At 41.0% G+C, this 25935-nt stretch overlaps 1 protein-coding gene across 1 annotated transcript in view; it reads right to left on the reverse strand.

Annotated features, from left to right (window-relative positions):
- Window positions 1–1057: 1057 nt before the first annotated feature.
- slc5a6a (solute carrier family 5 member 6a) overlaps window positions 1058–25935 on the reverse strand; it is a 35606-nt gene continuing 10728 nt past the window's right edge. Inside the window, exons 2-18 of the mRNA XM_061746265.1 lie at window positions 25484–25558; window positions 23558–23690; window positions 22166–22387; window positions 21488–21553; window positions 20855–20906; window positions 20659–20726; window positions 20422–20576; window positions 19247–19387; window positions 19023–19152; window positions 18838–18926; window positions 13807–13919; window positions 13051–13118; window positions 12776–12862; window positions 11355–11539; window positions 9353–9456; window positions 4471–4592; window positions 1058–4377 (exon numbers count right to left, since the gene is read on the reverse strand). Coding sequence (XP_061602249.1) covers window positions 4204–4377; window positions 4471–4592; window positions 9353–9456; window positions 11355–11539; window positions 12776–12862; window positions 13051–13118; window positions 13807–13919; window positions 18838–18926; window positions 19023–19152; window positions 19247–19387; window positions 20422–20576; window positions 20659–20726; window positions 20855–20906; window positions 21488–21553; window positions 22166–22387; window positions 23558–23683 — 1902 coding nt within the window. The 5' untranslated portion in view covers window positions 23684–23690; window positions 25484–25558 and the 3' untranslated portion in view covers window positions 1058–4203. The remainder of the gene's footprint in view (window positions 4378–4470; window positions 4593–9352; window positions 9457–11354; window positions 11540–12775; window positions 12863–13050; window positions 13119–13806; window positions 13920–18837; window positions 18927–19022; window positions 19153–19246; window positions 19388–20421; window positions 20577–20658; window positions 20727–20854; window positions 20907–21487; window positions 21554–22165; window positions 22388–23557; window positions 23691–25483; window positions 25559–25935) is intronic.

Here is a 25935-nt window from a genome sequence, read left to right on the forward strand (position 1 = left end):
GTCATTACAATTTACTGATCCTGTAACTAAAACGTACCGTAAGCTGCTTCACACCAAATGATGGCCTTAATCGGATTCTTAAAATTAGCTGATCACATTGTGGGTCATCAAGTGTTTGTGTTCATTGGTACCAGCAGTGCGACACCCACTCCGGGTTCCTGGGTGACATTTAATAGCAATATGTGTAGTGCATCAACTCCTGAATTAGGTTCTCTTATGGCGCTTTTCCACTAGTACCTACTCAGCCCGACTCGACTCGCCTTTGTGCTTCTCCACTAGGGGTGGAGGCTGGTGGAGGCGTGCAGAGTACCGTATTTTCCGCACTATAAGGCGCACTGCATTATAAGGCGCACCTTCAACGAATGGCATATTTAAAAAAAACATTTTCCATATATAAGGCGCACCGCATTATAAGGCGCACTAAATATATGGTAAAATACCGTACTATAGTGGCTGGGGTTGAGTTACGTATCTACCTGATAGAGCTGCGCTACAGCAAATGCAAAAAAAAAAAAGAAGTACTGTCTGTCAAACTATTAACAAAATAAAAACCAGCTTTGCTCCGTCTCGTCAAAGTCGCCGTTTTTAGCGCCATTACTTTGGCGACACCAACTACATTACCCACAATCCCCCTGACTACAGTAACAGAAATAACCATAATGATCATAAATAAGGCGCACTGCCGGTTTTTGAGAAAATAAAAGGCTTTTAGGTGCGCCTTATAGTGCGGAAAATACGGTAGATACTTTTTCTGTATCTATTCTGCCGAGGTTCTAAGCGGCTGAGTCGGCTGTATCTGACATCATCACACTACAGGCCACCGATTGGTCGGGGGGTTAAAGTCAGACGTCTGAATCAGGAGGAGGAAATCAGTGAAAGAGCGACTCTGACGGCAGCTCCTTGTTCATTTTATTTGACCAGCAATGGCAGCAAAAGTCTGTTTGGTGATCCAACTCTGAGGTGCAGATGTTCATAAACCTGGTGCTGAGGAGAGAATTAAAAAGGGATCTAGACGGGCGATAAGGAACGACAAGATCCACCAGGAGCTCTGTTGCTCACGGCTCCAGCTGACATTTCAGCAGCGCAGAGACAAACGAAATTTAAAAAAAAGGCGTAGCCACTTGAAGCTTCTCTCACTCTCATTTTTTAACTTGGTATCAAACACAAGCCACAGACCCAGCAGCACATCTATCATCTCCTCCAGGTTCTACATCTTTAGTGTTGTTAGATCACACAATCAAATACGTCACAGCAGCTTCGCTCCAACCTCCTACTTCTGATCTGGGTATTGAAAATAAACGAGGGCAAGGCGAGTGGAGTTGAGTCGTGCTGAGTAGGTACTAGCATAAAAGCGACATTACATTGTAAAGGGACACATCTGAATTATCAACAGGCACACACTTCAAGTAATTTCAGGTATGGAGGATTCAAGGCTATGCAATTATCTGCAATCATCCACGCACATGTCATTTCAAACACTTCACAGTCACATAATTCTGTAATTTCACAAAATTATTGAACACACGAAAAAAGAAAAAGCATTCTCACTTGAACGATAGCCTTTCACATGAGAGGAAAACAACTTCAATCCATAAATGTTTATGTTGTAGTTGTTTCCATGTGCTAGTGGATTGCTGTATTCCCGGTTCTCACTAACCTTCACATACAGTCATACCAATAATATAATAAATACACAAACCTTAATGGTTCTTGCATATAGAAGTTCCCATTTCACTTGATGAAATGTGCACAGATTTGACAAGAAATTGTAAAATAAATATACAAATCACATCAAATATTTTCTACCGGTGGAAAAAAAAAGCGTACAACAAAACTATTTTTTCAATGTGGATAGATCAAGGCATTTGGGTGTTGGGATAATGGCACAAATATGCTGCTCATGTAATGAACTGCCTTCATAATCTTAAAGAAAGGCTCATTACATCAAACAGGGGATTGAGTGATCTCACCAATCTCAAACTATTCAAACAAGCCAGTTCTACCAAGCTGCGTCATTTCTGCTGCTTAATTGTGCGTCTTCCTAATTGCATGTTCTCACAATACAATTCCAGCAAACTAACTCAAATAGAAGAGCAGCTACTTTCTGCAACAACTGATCAATGGCAAGAAACAAGGTTACAGACAACTAAACTTGTGCAGGTAGACATTTGTATAGATGTGCTTTAGAGTCTTTGGAAACCTAACAGACTGTGCAAACAAAATAAGTCACATGATGAGTTGAAGCACAACATTCATTAGAAAGAGCAAAGCTCTCCTTGACGACAGTGGACACAGATCTGCAATAAACTGCTTAGATAACGAATTGGCCGACTAAAACAGAAATTCTGATAAAGTCATGACAGCTTCAAAATACAAAAAAAAAAACACACAAATATTACTGGCAGTGGACGCAACCTCAGTTACATTTTAGGGAAAATAAAGAGGAGCAATTAAATTAAGCTTAAGACACAAAATTGCTGGAGATGTCTACTTTTTGGAAAGATCAAGTAACCCAGATTAGGAGCTAAACTTGGTCCCTCTCTGAACTTCAAAGCAGTAATTACATCAGATCTAGAGCCAGTGGTTTAAAACATGTAAACTGTAAGAATTCTGAAGTGCTGCCCACACAAACACCATCTCATCAAAATAACATTCAGTCACAGTGAAGCACTTTAACTTAATAAGAGTACGGTACGTGTGGCCAACATGTCCTCACAGGTACAACTACTTCAAACTGTCTACACAATAACAATTAAAAAAAGAAAAAAGAGTGCATTTCAGAATAAAAATAATTAGGTCAACTTCTACGAATGACACAGGTTTCCTGATTCAGATAGTGGGTAGCATGTTGGTGTAAAATCAGTTACACTACAAGCCCAAAGAACATACTTTGTACACAAAAATACATTTTACTCTTTCCATGAGGTCTGATAAAAGTTATAATCAAAAAAGAAAAACTTGCTTTCCTTTTTAATTATCTTAAAATATAATTAGCAAAAATAATTTAATATTCATAACCACATGTTTATCAATGAATAAAAGAAAAATTGTTAAATTAAAATCATCGTTTCTAGGACTTTGGTCAGAAACATATTTACAGACTGTTAAGGTTTCAATTCAACTTTATAGAGTTTGCTTTTATATAATTATATATCATCTCCTCCTTGTTGCCCACCGGGTTTCTGCTGTAATCCAGCGGGAACCAAACACTTGCTCTCTTTTTGTGTTTCTAGTAGCCACTGTAGTTTCTCCTACTTTCTACGAATGCAAGGGTGAGAAGGAGCCCATTGAGTTCTTGCAATCAGCAACTTTCAGATGTTAAATCATCTTAAACGATGCTCTTTTGATACTGGCTATGAATCAATAGAATCTGCAGTGACTCAAACACCAATTCTACTTACAATAAGATTAACATGATGTTGTACATCACTGACTTTGGTCAGGGATTTGTGATATATCCAAATGACAGAAATCCTAAACTCCACTGACATGCTCACATATAAGCAATCACATACAAAAATAAAAAGTGATGGCAATTATTATTGATATTTGGTCTAATGGTATCATTGTGCACTTTCAGTTGACCAGAACAAAGCTGTAATGACAACTATTTACTACATAATGCACCCTATGGCATTTAAGACAAGTGCCCAAAATTAAACATTTCACTTTACCCTCACTTTAACATCTTATTTATTATAATTATATCAAGGCCATGACAACAGGATATTATAGTGATGCAGGTCTTCCATCAAAGTTCAGTCTTATTTTAACCATCTCTTTATATTCTGGGATTTACTTGTTCATTCTTGTCTAGCAAAAATAAAAAGTTTTTACGTTTTGAATCTATTGTGCAAGAGAACTGCTAACTCCCTTCACTTTAGCTGTATTTAGTTGAATAAAAACCCCTTTGTGGGCATTTACATCCAAAAGTGTTGGCATTATTAATGAAGAGCAGCTGCCGCCAGTGTGAGGTTTCAGCTTGGAGTGTTTCTTGCACCATCTCCACAGGACGCTTTTTAATCAAATTTAACTGATTGCGAGTATAAAAGCAACACCCGAACTGGATACTGCAGATTATCTGCAGTCTCTGCTAAGTGAGTAATACACTTCTATGATCTGTCAGACTGACAGGACAGCAGTTGGGGTAAAGGTGTATGTGTAAACAGAGAAAAAGAGAGAGAGAGAGAGAGAAAACAAAGATCACAAGGCTGTCTCCTGAACTGAGTAAGCAGTCGCCTGGTATGAGGGATGAGTAATACTTGTGTCCATGTCTTCGTCCTCTCTTGCTGCTTTGTCGCTCTCCATGTCTTTGTCCTCTTTACAGTAAGCTGCTCCGTTGCTGCCTTTCTTATCCATTTGATTGATTTCCTTGTGCTGCTCAGCAAGATTAAAGAAAGCATTGATAACTTGTGTTATGATGAGCAAAGTGAAAAAGAGCTGCTGTACTAAGTGGAAACATGACGTTACCTTCATGGCCAGAGGAGTCACACAGCACAGCTTTTCTCTGTAGCGCTCCGGCAGAAAGGAGCGCAATGAGCGCATGACTGGGAAGACTGTACCGGGGGTCAGGTCCTCCTCCTTCATCGGTCCTGATGGAAAGAAGAGAGTTGAGCAGGACATCTGTGGCTACTGCTCAGTGTGAAAAACAGCTCATCATCAAAGAAAGACATCCACGCTTCCAAAACAAATATTATTCTCCAAGGATACAAAACCAGTAAAGGCAATGAAAACTTTATATTATTTACATAACCCTGGTTGTGTGAGTAATATGAGTGAGATGTCTCACTATGGGATGCACATCCGGCTGCAGACCTCAGAAGCATTGATCTCATTATGCCAATCCTGATTGGCTGGTGAAATGTCCGTCCGCCGCAGGTAGTATCACCCACCTTAAACATCCCGTCGTCATTCAAGATAAACACCACATCTCACTCATTACTCAGAGAACCGGGGTTATGTCAATAACCTAAAGTCGTCTTTCATAATATTTGGCTCAATTTGTCTCATTATGGGACATGGTTGCTCCCGTATTCCCAGACAAGCTTATCCAGCGTCCACCAACCCACAGGGACAAATATTCTGTTCCAATCAGGACAGCAAAACCGCACGTGCCGCGCACGGAGCGGAGACGTCCAGCATAGAGAAACGGATAAAAGTGAGAGGCGAGGACCAAGTCGCCACAGCACAGATGTCCTGAACAGAAACTCCCCTGAATAAGAACCAGGATGCCGCCAGGCTCCGAGTCCAGTGCGCATGCAAGCCCACAGGCGGCTGCAAACCCTGACTCGTATGAACTAACAAGCCCAGGACGCGAGATATGCTCCGAGTGAGAAGAGGTGATTGAATGACGGGGTGTCGCCTGCACGGGGTATTTAAGGTAGGTGGTACTACCTCTGGCCAACGGACCAATCAGGATTGGCGTAATGAGATTAATGCTTCTGAGGTCCCATAGTGAGACGTCAAGGGAAATATTGTATGGAGCTAGAACAGTCTCATAATTCACAAATGCACACGCCGATCCACAAATGCACAGAACAATTCACACGTGCGTAGGACAAGATACACAAATGTATTTTTGATGCACACACAAATATAACCTGATTTACAAACATCTTTTTGTCTGTGAGCTGCGCTGGATTTGCGTGTGACTTTTGAGACCAATCAGATTAAAGGGGCGGAGACACCTGCGGTTTGAACTGCGTTCGCGCCGTTTGCTTAGAAAAGTGATTCAATATTCAATAAGCAGTGATCTCCTCTCCATCCCGTGCTGCTGTCTTGTTTATTTATCTTTACTCCACAAATCCACAAATCCAGCGCAGTTCACAGACAAAAAAACGTTTGTAAATCAGGTTATATTTGTGTGTGCATCAAAAATACATTTGTGTATCTTGTCCTACGCACGTGTGAATTGTTCTGTGCATTTGTGAATCGGTCTGTGCATTTGTGAATGTTACGGCCCTGTGGCCTCTGTGTCTGTTTGTGTTGCTCTGCTCTGCCTCTTCCCAGGTCCCGCCCCCTGCCTTCCCACTCATTGATCACACCTGCAGCCAAGCAGCCATGATTGGGCGTGGCCAGCTACAAATACCTGGGGAGAGCTGCAGTTCGTGGCTCTGTGTGGGCCTCTGTGTGTGACGAAGCCGTGTGTGTGGCAGGTTTCTCCAGGCTGCTGTCGTTGAAGTCCGGCAGACCAGCTTATCGGCTCTCCTAGTGGGGGGGAGCCCGCTTTATGTTGTTTTCCCTTTGTTTGTTAGTTCTTAATAAATGCGCCACAGCTCTGTGAAACATTGGTCTCCTCCTGTTTTATCCTTCGGTTCCCACCTGTGTTACTCCCCTCATTTCCTTATGCCCGTGGGGACGTAACATATTTGGGGGCTCGTCCGGGAAACGAAGGATAACGAGTGGGTCATTGTTTGATTGTTTTTCGTGGTGGCGAGTTGTTGCTGGTGTTGGGCAGGTGTGTTTGATGTCTGCTGATTTTGTCTTGCCTGGCCATTGTGTGAACTGCTTCCCCAGAAGTAGATGATTGAGCTGAGTGTCCAGCTGGGCTGACACAGTCGTCCTTCCTGCGGGCACTCGTTTATTATTTTGTCTTTTTTGTTTTCGGAGCAAATCCTGGGTGGGGATTCAATTCCCTGGTGGGGGTAGGCATTTGGCCGCTGGTCTGTGGCCTTTCAAGTGGCCCCGAGCCCGGCACGCTCCAGAAGACAGCTAAGCCAGGTGTAGTTTTGGTTAGGTAGGTTCTGGGGTCGTTTGTTTCTGGTCAGGTTGGGCTGTGTGTGTTTGCAGGCATCTATGTGCATTCTGTTCATCGCTGGTGGGTGACTCACAGAGGTGTTGAGTGCTAAGCCAGTTGTTTCGACCTAGCAGTGGCTTTGCTGTTCACTTGGTTAGCTCAAGGCTATTGTATTGGTGCTCAGCAGGCTAGTCTGTAGCCTGTGGTGTGGTAGCCGTGCATCCTCTACAGGGATGCGTATTGCTCGTCTCCAGATAGATGCTCAGGAACGGAAAGAGGAGCGTGAGGCTCAGGAACGGAAAGAGGAGCGTGAGCTTAAGCTACAGGTGAAGAAGTTGGAATTGGAAGCAGAGACTGCGGTTAGGATACGTCAGCTGGAGCTGCAGGGCAGTGAGACCCCTGTCAGCGCTCCTGCTGTAGGTGCACAGTCTCCTGCATACCACCCTCCCGGCTTCGACATCAGTAGGCATATTTCTCTAGTTCCTGCCTTCCGAGAGTCTGAAGTAGAGTCATACTTTGGTACGTTTGAGCGCATAGCTACTGCCTTACACTGGCCAGCTGACGTGTGGGCCATCCTGCTGCAGTGTAAGTTGACTGGAAAGGCTCAGGAGGCGTGTGCTTCCCTCTCTGTGGAAGACAGCCTTTTGTATGAGAAGGTGAAAGGCGCTATACTACGTGTGTACGAGCTAGTCCCAGAAGCCTACCGACAGCGGTTCCGCAACCTTAGAAAGACCTCCGGTCAGACATACTCTGAATTTGCTAGGGAGAAAGGGATTCTTTTTGACCGTTGGTGTGCTGCCTGTAAGGCTGATGACTATGTGTCTGTGCGTTAGCTCATGCTGTTGGAGGAGTTTAAGGCCTGTGTTCCAGAGCGTACGGTGGTCTATCTCAATGAACAGAGGGTAGCTACTCTACAGCAAGCAGCCTCCTTGGCTGACGAGTTCACCCTCACACACAAGGCCGTGCTCACGAAACGTGAGTCTTCCCCCCGTGAGTTGTCTGAGAGGGCCACTGATAAGCAGGTCCCTCATGTCCCGTCCTCCCGGTTGAGAGTGAGGACAGATAGGCAGTGTTTCTTCTGCCACAAGCCTGGCCACCTGGTAGCAGAGTGCTTAGCTTTGAAACGCAAGCAGCAACTCCTCAGCTCTCAGAGCCGGAGGCCCATGCCATATGGACAGGTGCAGTCACGTGTCAACTCTGGGCTGGCAAAGCTTAGAAGTGACACCCTATCTCACTGTCCAGCACGACCCAGAAGCATGAGAAGTTTGGATGGAGGAGGGAGACCTCCAGCTGGCCAGCTGCCTTGATATGGACACAGCCTCCTGGAGGAAGCCAGAGGCAAGATCCGCAACCTAGAGAATGTCATTGAGTCCCAGGAGAAACATGTGGAGGAGCTACAAGAGGCTCAGCAAATATTGAGAGCCAGTCATGAGGTAGCAATTGAAAAGGGGGATGAGCTGTCGGCTCAGTTGAAAGACGAGCGGCTGAAGAGTTTGGAGCTGAAGAAGCAGTTGCAGAGCTCCAACATCACCAAGATCCAGGTGAAGCAGTTGCAGGAGCGGATTGCTGAGCTGGAACAGAAGCAGCAACTGGAGGAGCTGAACAACCATCTGAAGTAATTCAGCAGAGAGAATGATTACAGTGTGGCTGAACTCACGGATGCCCTGCTGCTTGTTAAAAAGCGTAAATCCCAGGAGAATGGAGACCTGGGGTTCATGGCAGAGATAGAGGTGAGCAGCAGCCAGGAGAGCTCTGTCAGAGAGCTGCAAGCTGCTCACGCTGAAACCATCCAAGAGCTGGAGAAGACCAGAAACCTGCTGAACATGGAGAGCCAGATCAGCAAGGTGGAGCTGGAACCTACACTCCAAAAGATGAGCAGGGACAAAGCTGAGTATGAACAGCAGCTGGAACAGCAGGCTCAGCTGCTGGATGTGAGGGCAGCAAAGATCACCAAGCTGGAAGGTCAGCTCAGAAACATTGTTTATGGCACCAAGGCCTACGCGTTCAAACCAAACCTTCAAGCTGAAGACAACGTCGTGGCTGACGCGTTGTCCCGTGGGTGAGACATTTATTGCCCAGTAACAAACCCGGAGGGGTTTGTTTTTATGGGGGGGGGGGTGTTACGGCCCTGTGGCCTCTGTGTCTGTTTGTGTTGCTCTGCTCTGCCTCTTCCCAGGTCCCGCCCCCTGCCTTCCCACTCATTGATCACACCTGCAGCCAAGCAGCCATGATTGGGCGTGGCCAGCTACAAATACCTGGGGAGAGCTGCAGTTCGTGGCTCTGTGTGGGCCTCTGTGTGTGACGAAGCCGTGTGTGTGGCAGGTTTCTCCAGGCTGCTGTCGTTGAAGTCCGGCAGACCAGCTTATCGGCTCTCCTAGTGGGGGGGAGCCCGCTTTATGTTGTTTTCCCTTTGTTTGTTAGTTCTTAATAAATGCGCCACAGCTCTGTGAAACATTGGTCTCCTCCTGTTTTATCCTTCGGTTCCCACCTGTGTTACTCCCCTCATTTCCTTATGCCCGTGGGGACGTAACAGTGAATTATGAGACTGTTCTAGCTCCATAATATTATGAAAGACCCCACAAGTTTTAACTTGAAGATGCACATTCATATGCATACCTGTGAGCAGACTGACGAGCAGCCCCACCACGACCACCACAGCTGAGTTGTGAGCGCTGTACCACATGTAGGACAATGAGTAGAGCGCTTCCACACCTGTCGGCCTTTGGGGAAAATGTCAGCAAGAAAGATAAGAAATAGAGACACACAAACAGTACTTAGAATTTTACATCTCACTGGTTGGAGTTACTGCCCACAGCTGCTGATCGTATGTTATCACTGAAGAATTGATTAGAAAAACAAAGCTGTTTCTTTGATGGAACATATTTCAGTACAACTAATTCAAACAAAATGGATCACCGGCAACTTAACATCTAGATCTGATAAGTTTGTTAACTCATTCATTTGAATTATGTGTGTTGGAATAGAGAAAAAGATCTTCAACATGCATGGCAGTGGCCATTGAGGGCCAGAACAGGGGAATTCCGTCTTGACTGACTCCGTCACACGAGCATCCACTAGTGGTGACTGTCTCATCCCACAATGCAACACTTCTTTCTGCCAGTCTGCTCTCTCTGTAAAGCTGGGCATACACTGTGCGATATTTTAAATCGTATGAGACTGCCCCATTTCAAACTGCACGACTAGATCGCTGAGTTCAAAAATTCAGAGCCCACGATTTATGGTCTCACACTGTACGACCCGATGCTTGGGTGCTTCGTCTGCTCACACAATATACGATCATAATTCTCACGTCGGACTTCTGTGTACTGGAACTCGAGGCCGGTTTTGGGGCAGGGGTGGGCTGTGCCCAAACGTGCGTCCTGCCCACCCGATCAAAGGTTATGGGGATCCTTTATTTTTTTATAATTTTATTTTTTTATACATATAAAAAAAATCCACAAATATCTGTAATGTTTCTGATTGGGTGGGCACTGCGCATCATTTTTAGACAACAATGAACGCATACCGCAAAAGTTGTATCTCGGCGGAGCAAAATGAGCACAACAGAGAAGAGAAGTGTTCAGAAAAGCACAGAGCGCACATTGAAGGCTGATTTATGGTTCCGCGTTACACCAACGCAGAGCCTACGGCGTAGGAGACGCAGCGACGCGCACCGTACGTGGGAAATGCAGTCTTTTTTTCTGCTATTAAAACGTGATTTGTAATGTGAATTGGCAAGACTTAAACTACAAATAATAGTTTTTGACGTGACATCAGAGATTGCGCATGCTCTCTGTGAAAGGATGAGGCCAATTGGGTCGTAGCTGCTTCAACTGTGCGATTCCTTTACGAGGAGCGACCAGGATTTCAAACACACTTGATTTTCTTGCGACCTCACGATTTGTCATCTGGAGCTCGTCATGAGGTGTTAATCTCTCGTCATGAGGTGTTAATCTCTCGTCGTTACCCCACGTACACTGCACGAGGCACGACCAACGATTGGGTCAAAATCCGTCCCGATCCAAAAAATAGTCGCACGACTGGAAAATCGGCTCAAAAACGAGCCGATAATCGCACAGTGTATGCCCGGCTTTGGAATTCTCTACCCACTGAGTTAAAATTAGAGACCAATACAAAAGCTTTTAACAAAGGACTCAAACAGTGGTTCAAATCTAATCAGCAGTGTACACATGAATAGTTCTTAACTTGTTGACTGCTTGCTTTGTTGTCTTTTTATGTTTCTAATTGAAAATTGTTTGCATTTCTTTGATTTCCTTTCCAATTGTTTTGTTGTTTGTTAGTTTTTTGTTTTTTTTTCATTTTTCATTTATTTATTTTATTATTTTTATTTTTTTCCCCATTCTTGTTATCTTAATATTTTATTGCTCTCTATTCTTTTCAAAAGCTGCCTATGGACAAGTGTTGCGAATTAGCACTTGTGTTAAAACACTTAAACAATGCATCTGGTTTGTCCAATGTAGTTGCTATGTCCATATCAAATAAACATAATAATAATAATAATAATTCCATAACTTATGCCTCACATGGCAAAGGATTTTCAAAGCAGCAAAGCTGGGGCAATGTGAAGAGAATAAGCTGTTGAGGTGTGATGTGCTACCTTGGCTTGGCTGTGACGGTGGTGACTAGTGAGGTCACGGTGGTCATAGTGATGTTGTCAAGTGGCGGCAGGACAGTGGTGTTGAGAGAGGGCACTAGTGTGGGACCGGGAAGGCGCATCAAAAAGCTACCGATGCCAATCCAGAATGCCATAGCAAGGCCTGATGCTAACCCGACCAATGCACCCTGGAGCGGAAGAAAAGAACAAGAACAGGGAGGGTTTAAAAACCAGGCTCAAAAATACCAGCTAAATAAAATGGATGACAAAAGACTAGGGGTGTAACGATACACTAATCTCACGATACGGTACGATACACGATATTGAGGTCACGATAACGATATGATATTATAGCAGTATTTATTTAACAACCTTGAATGAGGAACATATGACTGGAAAAAATGGTCTTTTATTTGAAAGACACAAAATACAAAACAATGCTGTGCATTACATTTGTAATGCTTTACAACTGTTTAGGTTTTAAAGAGAAAGCCAGGCCAACCATTTTCCACAAACTGAACTAAAAGTAAATGTCAGGTTTGCATTATGCATCTTCAGTTTCATACAAGTACAAATATTTAGCCACAAACTGAATAGTTTCTCTCATGTATGATTTGACTTTTTTCTTTTCCAGAAATTTCACTCACTCACTCACTCACTCACTCACTCACTCACTCACTCACTCACTCACTCACTCACTCACTCACTCACTCACTCAAACAAGTAAAAGTAAATAAATACATACAATTTTACATCATAAAAAAGATTGATTCGTGCTCACCTTATAAGTGTAAGAGGAGATTTATTTTTGTTAAGAAGGTTATTTCGGTAATTCAGGGTTCATTATTTTATAAATATATTCTTTATATTCTGATGTAAATCAGGGACTATAATGACACTAGTCAGTTTATCTGTAGTGATTAGTCTGTTTTAGATTGGGATTGGGATACGCCACAGTACGGCACTAGGTGCTGTGTTGATGTTCTAAAATCCTACGCTGTTGAGCGGACATTAAAGTACACTGGAACTCAGCAGAAGTCCCCGTGTTTATCCTACTCACCACCCCAAAAAGGTTTAATTTAATAAGGTAAGGCTTAACTCTACACCAGCCTTACATAAGTAAAAGTTCAGACCTCAAAACCCTGCAAGAGTCCCGTGATCGGGACCAAAACGGTACTAGTTTCTTCTGAGCGGAGGAAGATTTTGGTCTGTGGGTCGAGGCGCGGTCGGATGCGCGTTACTAGTAAACACAATAGATTAATATTAATAACCCAATATCGCGATACAGTTTGTCACCTCCACAACACGTATTTGACGTTTTTGTATCGCAAAATTTCGTGGTACGATATATTGTTACACCCCTACAAAAGACACACAATGGAAAGTGACCTTAATCAATGAATGATGTTTAAAGCAGGACTCACAGTGGGGTTAGCCCAGGGGAAGAACATTCCTAGGCAGAAGAGTCCCAAAAGGGGGCCGCCCACCATCCCAAAGATACTGAAGGCTGCCTGAAGAGACAAACCAGGGCAATGCTAGGAATAATACTGAGACGTTGATGTTTGTTAGATAATGCATACCAAGACAAATCTAATGTCCACACATAAAAGTTTTTTCTGTGGATGCCACCAGTCTCCATATTACCATTAATGAGCTTCTAATAAGTGGCCATCAACAATTCTTCAATTGGAATAGTTACCTGCAGAACAGATCCCATTATGGAGGCGACGTAGGCCATAGCTAGACACACCAGACCGTAAGCCAAAGCTGTGGAGTAGGATCATTTAAAGAGTCGTCACACAATGCAAAGCTGCCAGAAATTCAACAGGCAAACAGATCATTTACAGAGTACAGATAACACAGTCAACTATATCTATACTATATAGGGGGAAACTCATGTTTGAGACGACGACAGCAAGAACAAATATTAAAAAAAGATGAACATCAATTAAGGCTAGAGAAATTTGGAATAGTTTTGCGACCTAAAAATGTGCAGTTCTATTTTCAAGTTCAAGGAAATGTTTAAAGAAAATACTGTAAATAAATATAAAACACTATAATTATAAAGTATACTATCAAAAACATTCTAGAATGTGAAACGTCAATTCTATATTTTGTCTTATTTTTTTTTGTCTTCTTTATGTTTCGTTTGTTAATGTCTCATATTTAAGCTGATCATAAGATAAAAAGGGTAGGCACTATAAGCTACGGCTTAACCTTACACCTTTTCGGCAAAAGAAATGTTTATTTTACCTTTTCATCTTGTTTTGTAAAAAAGTATGTACAATCCGAAATAAAGATTCATTCAATTCAATTCAATATCCAGTCGGAGAACACTCACAACACGGTACAAATGGAAAATATCTGCTACTGATTAAAATGCATATACATATAACGAGTTAAATATGTAAAAAAAAAAACCAAATCTTCCAAATGAATCAACTAAGCATATTACCAAGTCCTTTGGACAATAGGGTGGCCTTTTCTTCAGTCATATTCGGAACAAGAGGTTTAATCAGGTCCTCCATAGTTACTGTTGCTAAGGAGTTGAAAGCTGATGAGATTGTGCTAGAGGGAGAAGAGAAGAAAGAAAGTCGTTGACAGTCAGGTCAAAAGTAAGTGTACACATTTCACACATTGATCTCCATTTCCTAATCAGGTAGAATCTGCCCATTCCCCTGTTAGACAGAGTATCTGTGTTGGTCTAGCAGTCAAGTCCGTTGCTAAGATATACACCCAAATATTTCAATTCCTTATCCAGGATGTACATTTCTTTCGTCAGATATCTTGACGTTCTAAAGTTGATCATCTCAACAGCATGTTCTACAACATAACATAGTGATACAATTGAGAGCTATGAGTTACATTTTACCCCTGCAGATCATCATTGCTTAGTCAATGATACTGCAGATTTTCTGGACTCAGCTCTAAAAAAAATTAAAAATAGGTGTCTCTCACCATAGTAACTCAGCTTCCTGCATGCTGAAACAAAAAGTGTGAAAAATGGAAAAGAAGTGATACTCTTTAAGTCTGTAGACTCTATGTGCATGGAAACATAGTCTAACAGGATATAAAAAAGCCCTTTGCGATTCCAGAACAGCTCATTATTTGTCATTAATAGAAGATGATAAAAATAACCCGCATTTTCTGTCCAGCACTACAGCAAAGCCAACAAAGAGCCACAACTTTATTGAGCCATGTAGCTCTCAAAATCATAAATTGAGAAGAAATCTACCAGGCCCATCCAGCTATAGCTGTGGGCATTTCTTCATTTCCTCAGGTCCTGACCTGACTCTAGACCGTTTCCTGGAGCTGACCTCAGTCATCAATAAAGATAAATCATCCAGGTGTCTGTTACACCCCAACCCAACTGGACTACTCAAAAATGTTGTCCCTCTTAATGATATGATATAAGATCAACCAATTCCTGAAATCAGGATATATGCTGCAGGTTTTAAAGTCACATTAATTAAACTCAAAAGAAACTGTCTTGATATCCTAATGAATTATAGACCAATTTCCAACCTCCCATTTATATCTAAAATTCTGGAAAAGGTAGTTAAAAGTTAATTTGTGATCACCTGTATAGAAAGGCTTCATTTGAAGTTTTTCAGTCAGGGTTCAGAATGCATCATAGCACAGAGACAACACTGGTTCCAGTCATGAATGACCTTCTTATGGCCTCAGATAAGGGATTAGTGTCCAAACCGGTTCTACTGGACCTCAGATAAGGGATTAGTGTCCAAACCGGTTCTACTGGACCTCAGATAAGGGATTAGTGTCCAAACCGGTTCTACTGGACCTCAGTGCTGCTTTTGACACTATAGATCAGCATTTTACTGCACAGGTTAGAGCATGTTGTTGGGATTAAAGGGACAGCTCTACGTTGGTTTAAATCATATCTATCTGACAGGTTCCAGTTTGTTCATGTACATGAGGTTTCTTCAGAACAGTCAAGGGTCTGTTATGGTGTTCCGCAGGGTTCAGTGCTAGGGCCAATCTTGTTCAGTTTATACATGCAGCCATTGGGAAGTATAATCCAGAATCATCGCATCCATTTTCATTGCTATGCTGATACAGAGCTGGGTTTATCTATGAATCCAGATGTAACAGAACAGTTCAAGCCAAACTTCAGGCATGTCTTAAGGACCTTAAGGCCTGGATGTACATAAACGTTTTGCTTTTAAATTCTGAGACAATTCAGTCCATGGAGGTGGTGCTCCTTGAGTCATTAACCAACACATCAGACAGGAAAGCTCCCCATCATGTTTTAGGTCTATGTGGCAGTCGGCAACCCAGGAGACAGTAGATGGATGCACAGGTAACCATGGTGATCAGCCTCTCACTCAGCAGCAGAAGAGCTGGCTTTGTATTTAAGACAATAGAAAGAACACTATCTTAACAGTGCCTTCACTAGCAAGCATGTGAGAGTGAGTGCACTGTAGTAGATGGATAACTATCTACACACACATAAAAAAAACACATACAAAAAATCTAAAGTAGGTCAAGAGGATGTTTCCTTTAACACTTTCATGATATGTCATGTCAGGATAAGCAGGGGTCTTCAGGACTCTCTGCACGTAATGCACATACATAAAACCAGCACACAATTAAGCGCCATGAGAACACTTGGTAGATTACACAGTCAATAAATATATTTATTAGGGCTGTCAGTTTAGCGCGTTAATTAGATTAATTAATTACATTGCTAATTAATGCATTATGAAAATTAACGCAATTAATTAATAGTAGCAAAATGCGCAAGTATTTTAAATTTGTCCCATTGAGGGACCCGTAGTTCACTTGGCAGTAACAGGTCACTTCCCTCCTGCTGCTGGTCAAACTATCAAAGCAGTGACAGACCTGGACGACTCAGGGGAGCGACGGCAAGTTTATGTATAAAAAGAAAGAAGACGAGACTATCAACAAGTACATTTTGTAAAAAAGAATGTTCCTATCACCGGAGCTGCTCCAGCCTGAATTATCATTTAAACGCTAAACATGTCCGGACAAGTTCCACTGTAAACGTTACAGGTATGAAAGAATCTCGTGTTCGTTTGTCTGGTGAATCAAGAAAGACTAGTGGAAAGAATCACAGGTTAACAACTTTTAATCATGTCAAGCACAAGGTTATTCCGGCCGGAGGAGACTTCTCTCAGACCACGTATGGTACAAGAGAAAATCACGCGGTAGTCATCGATCCCATCTGTTTTATACTGAAAAAGGAGGGTGTTCTTTGCAAATGATTTTCATTGGTTGAGCCTAAGAGACGTGAAAGAACCCCCAAACTTTGTCACTTCCAGCTCTACATTTCCTTTACTGTCTGTCTCCCATCTGAGGTGTCAAACCAGACCGCAGATCAGACCCCCCAATGCTAAACATCTGTTCCTCCCCATTGCATGTGTATTGCAAATTAATTTCATTAGGAGAGCAAGATGAAGGAGGAATCACCTTAAGGTGTCACCTTTCCCCCAGTCTCCTCTCCAACCATATGTGTATTGTATTTAACTTCATTAGCAGAGCCAGATGAAGGGGGACTCACCTTAAGGTGTCACCTTTCCCCCGTCTCCTCTCCAACAATGTGTATTGTATTTAACTTCTAATCTAATTTGTGTCTACCCTTGGCTCTTAATCAGAATGAGATTAGCCTACTTTGAAGAGATAGCCCAGACAGTTTTGGGCTTCAATAATTTCATAAAATCCTAACAGGTACTAGTACTTGAATCGCTGTATTGAGTCAGCTTTAGTTTTAATTTTGAAGACTCAGCCGTATTTTATTTCTGAATTGTATTTATTTAACTGTATTTGCATTGCATTTTTGAATAATGCACCTGGCCTAATTGGTTTGCTGATGTGCTTGAGCTTTTTCTTTTGAATGTCATTTATGAAACACTTCACCAATAAAAATGTGGATTTCAAATCTTTTCTTCTTAGTTTATTCAATTGATTAGTCATGCACTGCAATTTTGCAATGTCCTAGAATTCAAATTCTTTATTTGGGGACCTTTAGCAGATATGAGATTAAAATGTGATTAATTAATTATAAATCCTGTAATTAATTAGATCCATTTTTTTAATGGCCTGACAGCACTAATTTATTTAAATTTCAGACCCCTTAAAAATGAGTATTTTAATTAAAAATAGGGCTTTGGTAGCAAAAAGAATGTGGTGCACCTAATGAACAGCTTCATTTGGCACTTCCTCTGTGCCTCTCTCTGCTTCAAAGAGAGAAGGAAGATCTTTTGTGTCTCAGTGTCTCAATACTTGTTCCACGTTTAGAAGCAGCTTATATGACTGAATTTGGGAGTTGCCAGTTTTACCAGAGTTTACTCAGTTAGTGCAAAAAAGCAGCATGGCAGCTGAAAAGAACATGAACATAAGTGAGTGAAGCAAAGATGTATTCTGTTGCTTGTAGTGTAAGTAAATATATTAATAGAGGCAAAGAGAATAATGCAGGAGTCGTCCTCCAGAGATCTCACCTCACCAGGTATAACCCCATTCTGAAGGACACGAGACAAATAATATTACTATATTTAGGGCTAGTCCTTGCATGTCCTATGGCTTATGTTACCTACATGTATACACATGGTTATGTTAAAATGATAAAATGTACATTTTCAGATTTTTCTTTTTCTAATTTACTGAAATGTGCAATATATTTAAATTGTTATTAGTCGGTATAAGATGTCTCACAGTAGACATTAGCAATGTAATCTACAAGCCACGAACACAACTTAGGGCTGGGCGATATATCGAGATTTTAATATATATCATCAATCAATATATTCAAACGCGATATGGTACGAGACAATATCGTTTATATCGATTTAAAAAAAAAATAATAATAATATTTTTTCTTTTTTTATGATTTTGATATAGCTTATTTTGTGACAAATTGACTCGAATGTTTTATTTGAGATTTGCACAAATGTTTTGTTATTTGCACAACTGTCAACCTCAGTGGAAAAGTCTGCCTGTTACTGTCTACATTGTATTAATTGCATAGTGTATTTTAATTTAATTGTTATGCAGGAAATCAGAATCAGAATCAGAATCAGAATCAGCTTTATTGGCCAGGTTCGAACATTGTCCAACAAGGAAAGGGATATTTGTTTTATTTTATTCAAGAAGCATTTTTATTCTATATATGCAGGCAGTTTATTTTTATTTAATTTGTTTTATACATTTTGATATTGTGCAGACCTCTGTTAATAAAGGAACCTGTGTGACATTTGGCACGAGGCTTTGTATTAAAACTGACTGTTTTAAGTTTTTAAGGGTTTGCCTCAGAAAAAAATGAAGCTAACAGAGATGCTATGCTATAATGCTTTGGGGGAAACCCCAATTATGGCACAGAAAAAATATCTATATATCGAGTATCGCCATTCAGCTAGAAAAATATCGAGATATGACTTTTGGTCCATATCGCCCAGCCCTAACACAACTTGCTCCTTTATTTCCCAGCCAGTGTTTCCAGGTCAGTTACCTGAGTGCTCCGCTGAAGAGACAGGCCACGAACAGCCCGGGGAGACCGGGCAGATCCCGGAACACGTCCATGACGAAGTACAGAACCATCTGCACAAACACAAGACATCTCAACGTCAGCCTGCTCCAACAGAAGAGATTCCCTGGTTTAAGCTGTGGTCGACGTGAAGGTGTCGTAGCCCTCACCTGGTCGTTAGATTTCACATAACCCTTGTCCAGAGGACTGTTCTCTCCATAGCGTGCAAACATGACCAGACCCATCAAACAACCTAAACACAGTACTACCTGCTGGCATGGAAAAACTACGTAGCAGGACCTGACGGGACACGATGGAGAGGACACATTGTCATCAAGAGTTATTTTCACCTTTGAGACTTTAGCACTAGAATGATAATGATAATGATGCTCACATGACGGCTTCCCTCTCGGTGCGGGAACTGAGGTATCTCTGAACTTGTGCTTGGTTGACGCCGTACAGAGCCAGCATGAGGAAGACTCCTCCCACACCCAGCGTCCAGAAGGTGTGGCGCTCCAGCGGGTCTGGGTTTAAGCTACGGAGAGAGGAAGAGGGTGAATATCATCATATTGTATTGTCATATCACATATATTGTAGTATTATAGTAAAGTAGTGATAATGTAATACTATGCATTATAATTACTTCTATTAGTACATACATACATAGTAGCACAACTTAATGCTGGGCGTTTAATTTGTTTTCTTTTGTTTGCCTTGATTTGCTTTGATTTTGACTATATTTATATATACATATAATTGAGTATTATATCACTGTATTGAACAGTTATTAAAGTAGGTATGGGTGGTTTATAAGTAAGCCTATTGAAACTTGTCTTGTTATATGTAAGAATGTTCAGGGGTAGGATAAGTGGTTAGTTCATTCCTACTCCGTTTCAAGCATGTTGGTGTATCCGTGAACTAATATTATATGAAGTGCCATACATACATACATACATACATACATACATACATACATACATACATACATACATACATACATACATACATACATACATACATACATACATACATACATACATACATACATACATACATACATACATACATACATACATACATACATACATACATACATACATACATACATACATACATACATACATACATATATGATTAAATTAGAATACTTTATTGTCTGTCTCAATGGTGACAGAAATTCCTCTTTGACAGGGCTCACAAAAACATTCACATATCCCCATCAAGACACATTACAATAGAAAACAAATAAATACATTAAAAATACATTAAAAAGAAAAAAAAACTGTAAATAAGTTAGAACTAGTGCCTGTTTATATATATATATATATATATATATATATATATATATATAAAATAAATAAATAATAAACAAAACAGAATACTAATATATATATATATATATATATATTTATTAGTATTCTGTTTTTTTTATCATCATGTTCGGAATAAAATCTTCAAATCAAATCATCATCTTTTCTTAAAAACGGATTCCAAAAAAGACATTTTCAACTACAATATCTACTGAAACATACTAATTCACCGGTCATTTCAGTTCCACTCTATACATACTCTAGTCCAGCAATGCGGCTGCCGTTGATGGCTTTCTTCCACACCTCGGCCATCCCCCCAGCCTGACTGGCCCCGACCACGATGACGGCCAGTTGACCTGCAAACATGACCACTGTCTGGAACACATCCGTCCAGATTACTGCCTTCAGCCCTCCCTGAGAGACAGCAGGACAGGGATGGATCAGTGACGGTGCTAGAATGTTATTTATTATTAAAATGAAGGGTGTAGCCACTTACTAGAGCTGTATAGAGTGTACACACCAGGCCCATAGCAAGTACTGCTCCCCAAAGGTCAAATCCTGTTACTGGAAGTAAAAGAGAAAACATGACTGCCTACTGAAATAAAAGCTTGTGCAACCATCCGGAGTGGGTCAAACTAAAGAGTCCTTATAGAAAATCTCTCATAACTATGGGCGTTCCTGCGTGTGTGTACCTGCATTAAGGGCCAGTGCTGGAGCATACAGGACCACCCCCATATAAATGACCTGGAGAAGAAGAGAAAACACTGCAAAACAGGACTAGGAGTTCTGAACAAACAAAGGCAAGAGACAAAACCATTAACTATTAACTTAATTTAACTATAATTGCACTGGACTTTTTACCAACTACCTCCTCGCACTGTGGTAAATACTTCCACACCACATGGAAATACTGTAATCACCCATGTATATACTGTCATTCAAATCTGTGTGAATCATATAATCACAACTCATCTGTTCGTCATATATATATTGTCATTCATTCATATCTGACCTGCACCTAGTAGCAATAGTTATTTATTAATCTGCACTGTGTACATACATATTTATATATATGTGTATATATGTGTATATGCTGTACATTGTGTTTATTTCACTGCATAAGCACTTCTGGTTAGATGCTAAACTGCATTTCGTTGCCCTGTACTTTTGACATGTGCAATGACAATAAAGTTGAATCTAAATCTTAATCTACAGTTGGGATCTGTTGTATGTATGGATTCAAGTACTCAAGGCTGGGGTCATCAAAACTGCTGAGGTGGGAATATAAAATATTAATATTCACATATGAAAGCAGACCAAAATACCATCTGGAAGATGAAGGTCACTGTTCCACATACACGAACCATCTTGTTAAAACGCAGTTCCAGATACTGTTGGAGAGAATGTAAAAGAAAGGACGGGGGAAACTTGTGTAAATCAAAAATCTCATATCATCTCAGAGAAGCTGTGTGTTGGAAAGTGGGTGCAGTGGATGTTTCTTTTTAAGTATCAGAATGGTCAGTTTCAGTTTTGACCATCAAAGTTAAAAATAATTATCTAGAGAATATTACTGCAGACACTCTGGTAAATCACTAAGTGTCAGAGATGAGGAATATGAGAACACTTGCTGCTATAAGACACCAAGGATAATACAGATAAGTAGAAATGTTTAGCTCTGAGATCATACTTGAAAAAGAGAAACTAAAATGAGCAGAAGAGAAGTGTAAAGGTAGGATGAAAAAAAAAGAATGTAGACAGAGGAAAGATGAGATTGAAGATGAGAAGTTGAGAAAATACACCAACATGTCATAAATCCAGCAGCAATATAGTCAAAACACCAGTACTTGTGTGACAGTTTTCTCTTATGTGCAGACATAAGCCCTGAAAACAATGGCAAATCTGGCAGACGGGCAAACAGAAAGTTTGTTTGTTACACACATGCAATGGAAAAAAAAATGGATATAAACAGAAAATGGATTGTTGAGAACTTGACTTGTAAGTACCTCGTAGGCACTGGACAGCCGCAGCCTGTAAAAGACTGGGATGAAAACATGAGCGGGGATGAGGAGACCCAGGAAATAGGAGCAGCCCAGAAACCAGTACTGTGTCCCAAATGTGTACACTTCAGAGGGAGCGCCCAGGATGGCCACGGCTGACTGAAACGTGGCCAGTAGGGATAGTGACACCGGCAGGCAACTCATAGAGCGGTCCGCCATCAGGAACTCCTGTAGGAAACAAAAGATGATGACCGACATGATTGCAAACACTGTACTCTAACCCTGCGTTCACACTGAAAGCGTCATGACCAAATCCACTCCGACCCGGTGTTTCAGTGTTCACCGCAGACAGACTGCAGCTTCACCGGGACCAACCTTGTTAAGGAGCATCAAACTCACTCTTATCTATGCAGAAATAACGCTAAACTATAAAGAAGGCTTCCCAAAGTGTGATCTATGGTGAAATAGGAAACTGAAGACGTGCACGCTATATGTGTAGACTATATACACTGTTCCCTCCAGTTTTGCAGCAGCTTTATCCCCGCCCACTGCCGCTTTAGCCCCGCCCACTGCATGCAGTGTTGCCAAATTAGCGACTTTGTCGCTAGATTTAGCGACTTTTCAGATCCCTAAAGCGACTTTTTTTCAAAAAAGCGACTAGCGACAAATCTAGCGACTTTTTCTGGTGTTATTGGAAACTTATCTGGTGGGCAGAGCAGAGCAGAGAGGAGACCCTCACCACTCCGCGTCCAGACTGCAAATGAAATGCGCTTGCGCAAAGCCGCCGCTGGCTTGCAGAGCGGGATGTAAATGTAAACGTTTCTTTTTTCTTTTGGGTCACTTTGCCGGTCCCAAGCCCGGATAAAGGAGGAGGGTTGGTTGTAGAGCAAGCAATTTCACCCTACATAACAATCTTTTGATTAAATTTGCTGTTATAACATTTAACAATACAGGACAAAACTGATGTGTGTAATGTGGATCTAGACAAAGCATTAAAATCATTAAATGTTGTTAATGTTGAAATTATTTTTGTACATTTGTAGTTCTAAACATATTTAGGGTGTTTTTTACTCACTTGTCTCTCCCACGACGTTATTCATGTATATTACAGCGTCCATTACAGTTATATGCAAATTGCCAATTATGCAAATTAGGCGATGACGTCATTTAGCGACTTCTAGCGACTTTTGGGACAGCCAATAGCTACTTTCCTTACTGAGGAGTTGGCAACACTGACTGCATGCAGTACATGCAGCTTTCAGTGTGAACGCACCAAGCAGCGCGATGCTGGCATCAGGAGATTTTTGACGCTTTCAGTGTGAATGCAGGGTCACAAAGCAACACTAAGCTTAGTGCATCAAAGAGGTGGGAAAAAAGCCTCTGTTTGGGATATCTGACCTGTGTTGTGCGCTGACGCCCCCCAGAGAAGGCATAAAAGAGGCCGATGCCAGCTGAAGCCACCAGCAGCAGGGCAAAGATGATGTAGTCCTCCTTGGTGAAGTGCATCTGCACCACCTCCCCCATGATGACGCTAGAGGGGAGAGGGGGGTGGGGAGGGTTAGAGGAGCAGCAAGCCTTTGAGCAAGAAGGTTAAAGCTGGTTAGAATAGACCTTTATTGATCCCCCAGAGGGGAAATTCACTTGTGCAGCAGCAAACATACACACACTCGACAATTTTTACAAAATATACACGAAAGTACGAAAAGGTATAAGTATATCCTAAAAAAATACAGAATAGCTAAGTAATTCAAAAGAGCAATATAAAAAAAGAGCAATGCACAAAAGAAGTATTAAACCCAAAAAAATGAATAATATATACATGTGCAAAGAGACAAAAATATCAGTGATGCATTTAGAGAGAGAAGGTTATTGCACTTTTAAACTGACACCACAGGAACAGTCACTGAGGACCAGACGAAGACGACGACAGAGTAAAGGCTGAATTATGGTTCTGCGTTAAACCTACTCCATAGGGTACGTGGCTACACGGGAGTCTCTCCGTAGCCTACGCCGTAGCCTGACCTGCACCTCCCAAAAAATGTAACTACGCGTCGAGGCGACGCAGACCCAACGCAGACGAGAGGGCTGTGATTGGTTGGCTTGGTAGAGGAATTAAAGAGGAATTAAACTTACCATGTAAACACACTCAATGGGGGGCTACAGAGGCTATGAATAAAGATTCTACTGAGTTGGAGCAGCGGTGACAAAGTGGTAAACAGAAGCTTGAATATGGCCTGGATTTGCTAACAAAGAACAGCAGGTGGTAGCAGAGTCAGCGTCACCAAAAATGGTTTAGGGAAACATATTAACTACAAATTGGGCCGCTTTTGCAGAGTAGCCTTGTTAAAGATTGAACTTTCTGAAGAATGATTTCAGTTACATAAAGATAACCTACTTCAGCCCAAACTTAGCAGCTAAAATGAAAAAAATGTCATGTTTGTTGTTTCAAGATCTCTGGGTTGAAATTTGTTAGCTTCCAGAAAGTGTTTTCTTGACATTTATTCAGATCTTTCCTTGCACTGTGACAGGATTGATTAGTTAAACCGTCTCATTTTCTATGTAAGGATATGTTTGGTTTCTGTATTCAGGTCTGGCCTTTAAAAAAAAAAAAGGAACAGCATTGTTTTCTTTTTACATAATATTTTTAAAATAAGAATAATTCGGGCAAATCATGTTGCATTACAGGTTGTTTTAAATGCGATTCACATATTTTAAAAAAGCTACAAAAAAACCATGAGTCATGTTGAACCAAAAAAAGTTGTAAACTGTAAAAAACTAAATATGTGTTGTTGTGGTTCCAAATGTGATTACTGCCTACTACTTGAATAGCATTTGTCAAATTTAACTATTTACACTAAACACTGTACGAGTGTTATTAAGCAGTACCACAACTTATTTTTTCTACAGTATAAAAAAAAAGGAACTTAAGCCGATATAACAAAAGAAGCATGAAAACCTGTTTCTATGAAATACTTTTTTTTTATGCAATTAGCTCTGGTACATACATTTGATTTATTCTAAAGTGTCAATTCATTTTTGAAGAAGTTGCTATATGACACCGTATGATAACGTGCTATGTGAATTGTTTGGTTGTGAAAGTTAATAAAAATATAGCATAACAATAACGATACAGTATAAATAAAAACAACAATAACAATACAGCAGACAAACAGAGCTGTAAAGGTCCCTTTTTAAAGCACTTTTCCTTCCCTGGGTCCCCCAAGCCATTGTAAACTATTACTAAATTGCAAAACAGAAAAAATATGACTATTGAGCGATAACTGTGAAAACAGAAAAGAAGCGTAGAAAAAGAAGAGTACTTACTGGGAACAAGCTTCTGCTGCTAGTTGACTCTCAAAGTGAAGGCTGCGTGGAGAGTTAATGTGTGGTCACAGTCTCCTAAAAAACAGGAGGAAAAAAACAGCCATTATTTTTTCAAATGATTTAATATGAGTGAAATCGCTTTTAAAACAGTACGATTGTTTGTACTGAGTACTCTCACATTTAAACCAAACAAAACACTATCCATTATTTTGTTTGAACAAGAGATACATTCACCGGTTATATTACACAATTCACTTCAGGGGAATTACTTTTATCAGCAATCAAAACAGCTTTTTCCACTCCGTATGGTGCTACAGCGCAAACCACCCTTGAACTTTTCCACACGTTAAGTAATCTTTTGTTTTGAGACTTTCTGTTGACAGTTCATGAAACTGCAGTAAGTCTTAATCTTTCTGAACCGTGGAGTCACAGACTCTCAGAGGTCAGAGTGA

The sequence above is a fragment of the Cololabis saira genome, chromosome 18 (assembly GCF_033807715.1).
Source record: "Cololabis saira isolate AMF1-May2022 chromosome 18, fColSai1.1, whole genome shotgun sequence".
In the NCBI taxonomy this organism is placed as follows: Eukaryota; Metazoa; Chordata; class Actinopteri; order Beloniformes; family Belonidae; genus Cololabis; species Cololabis saira.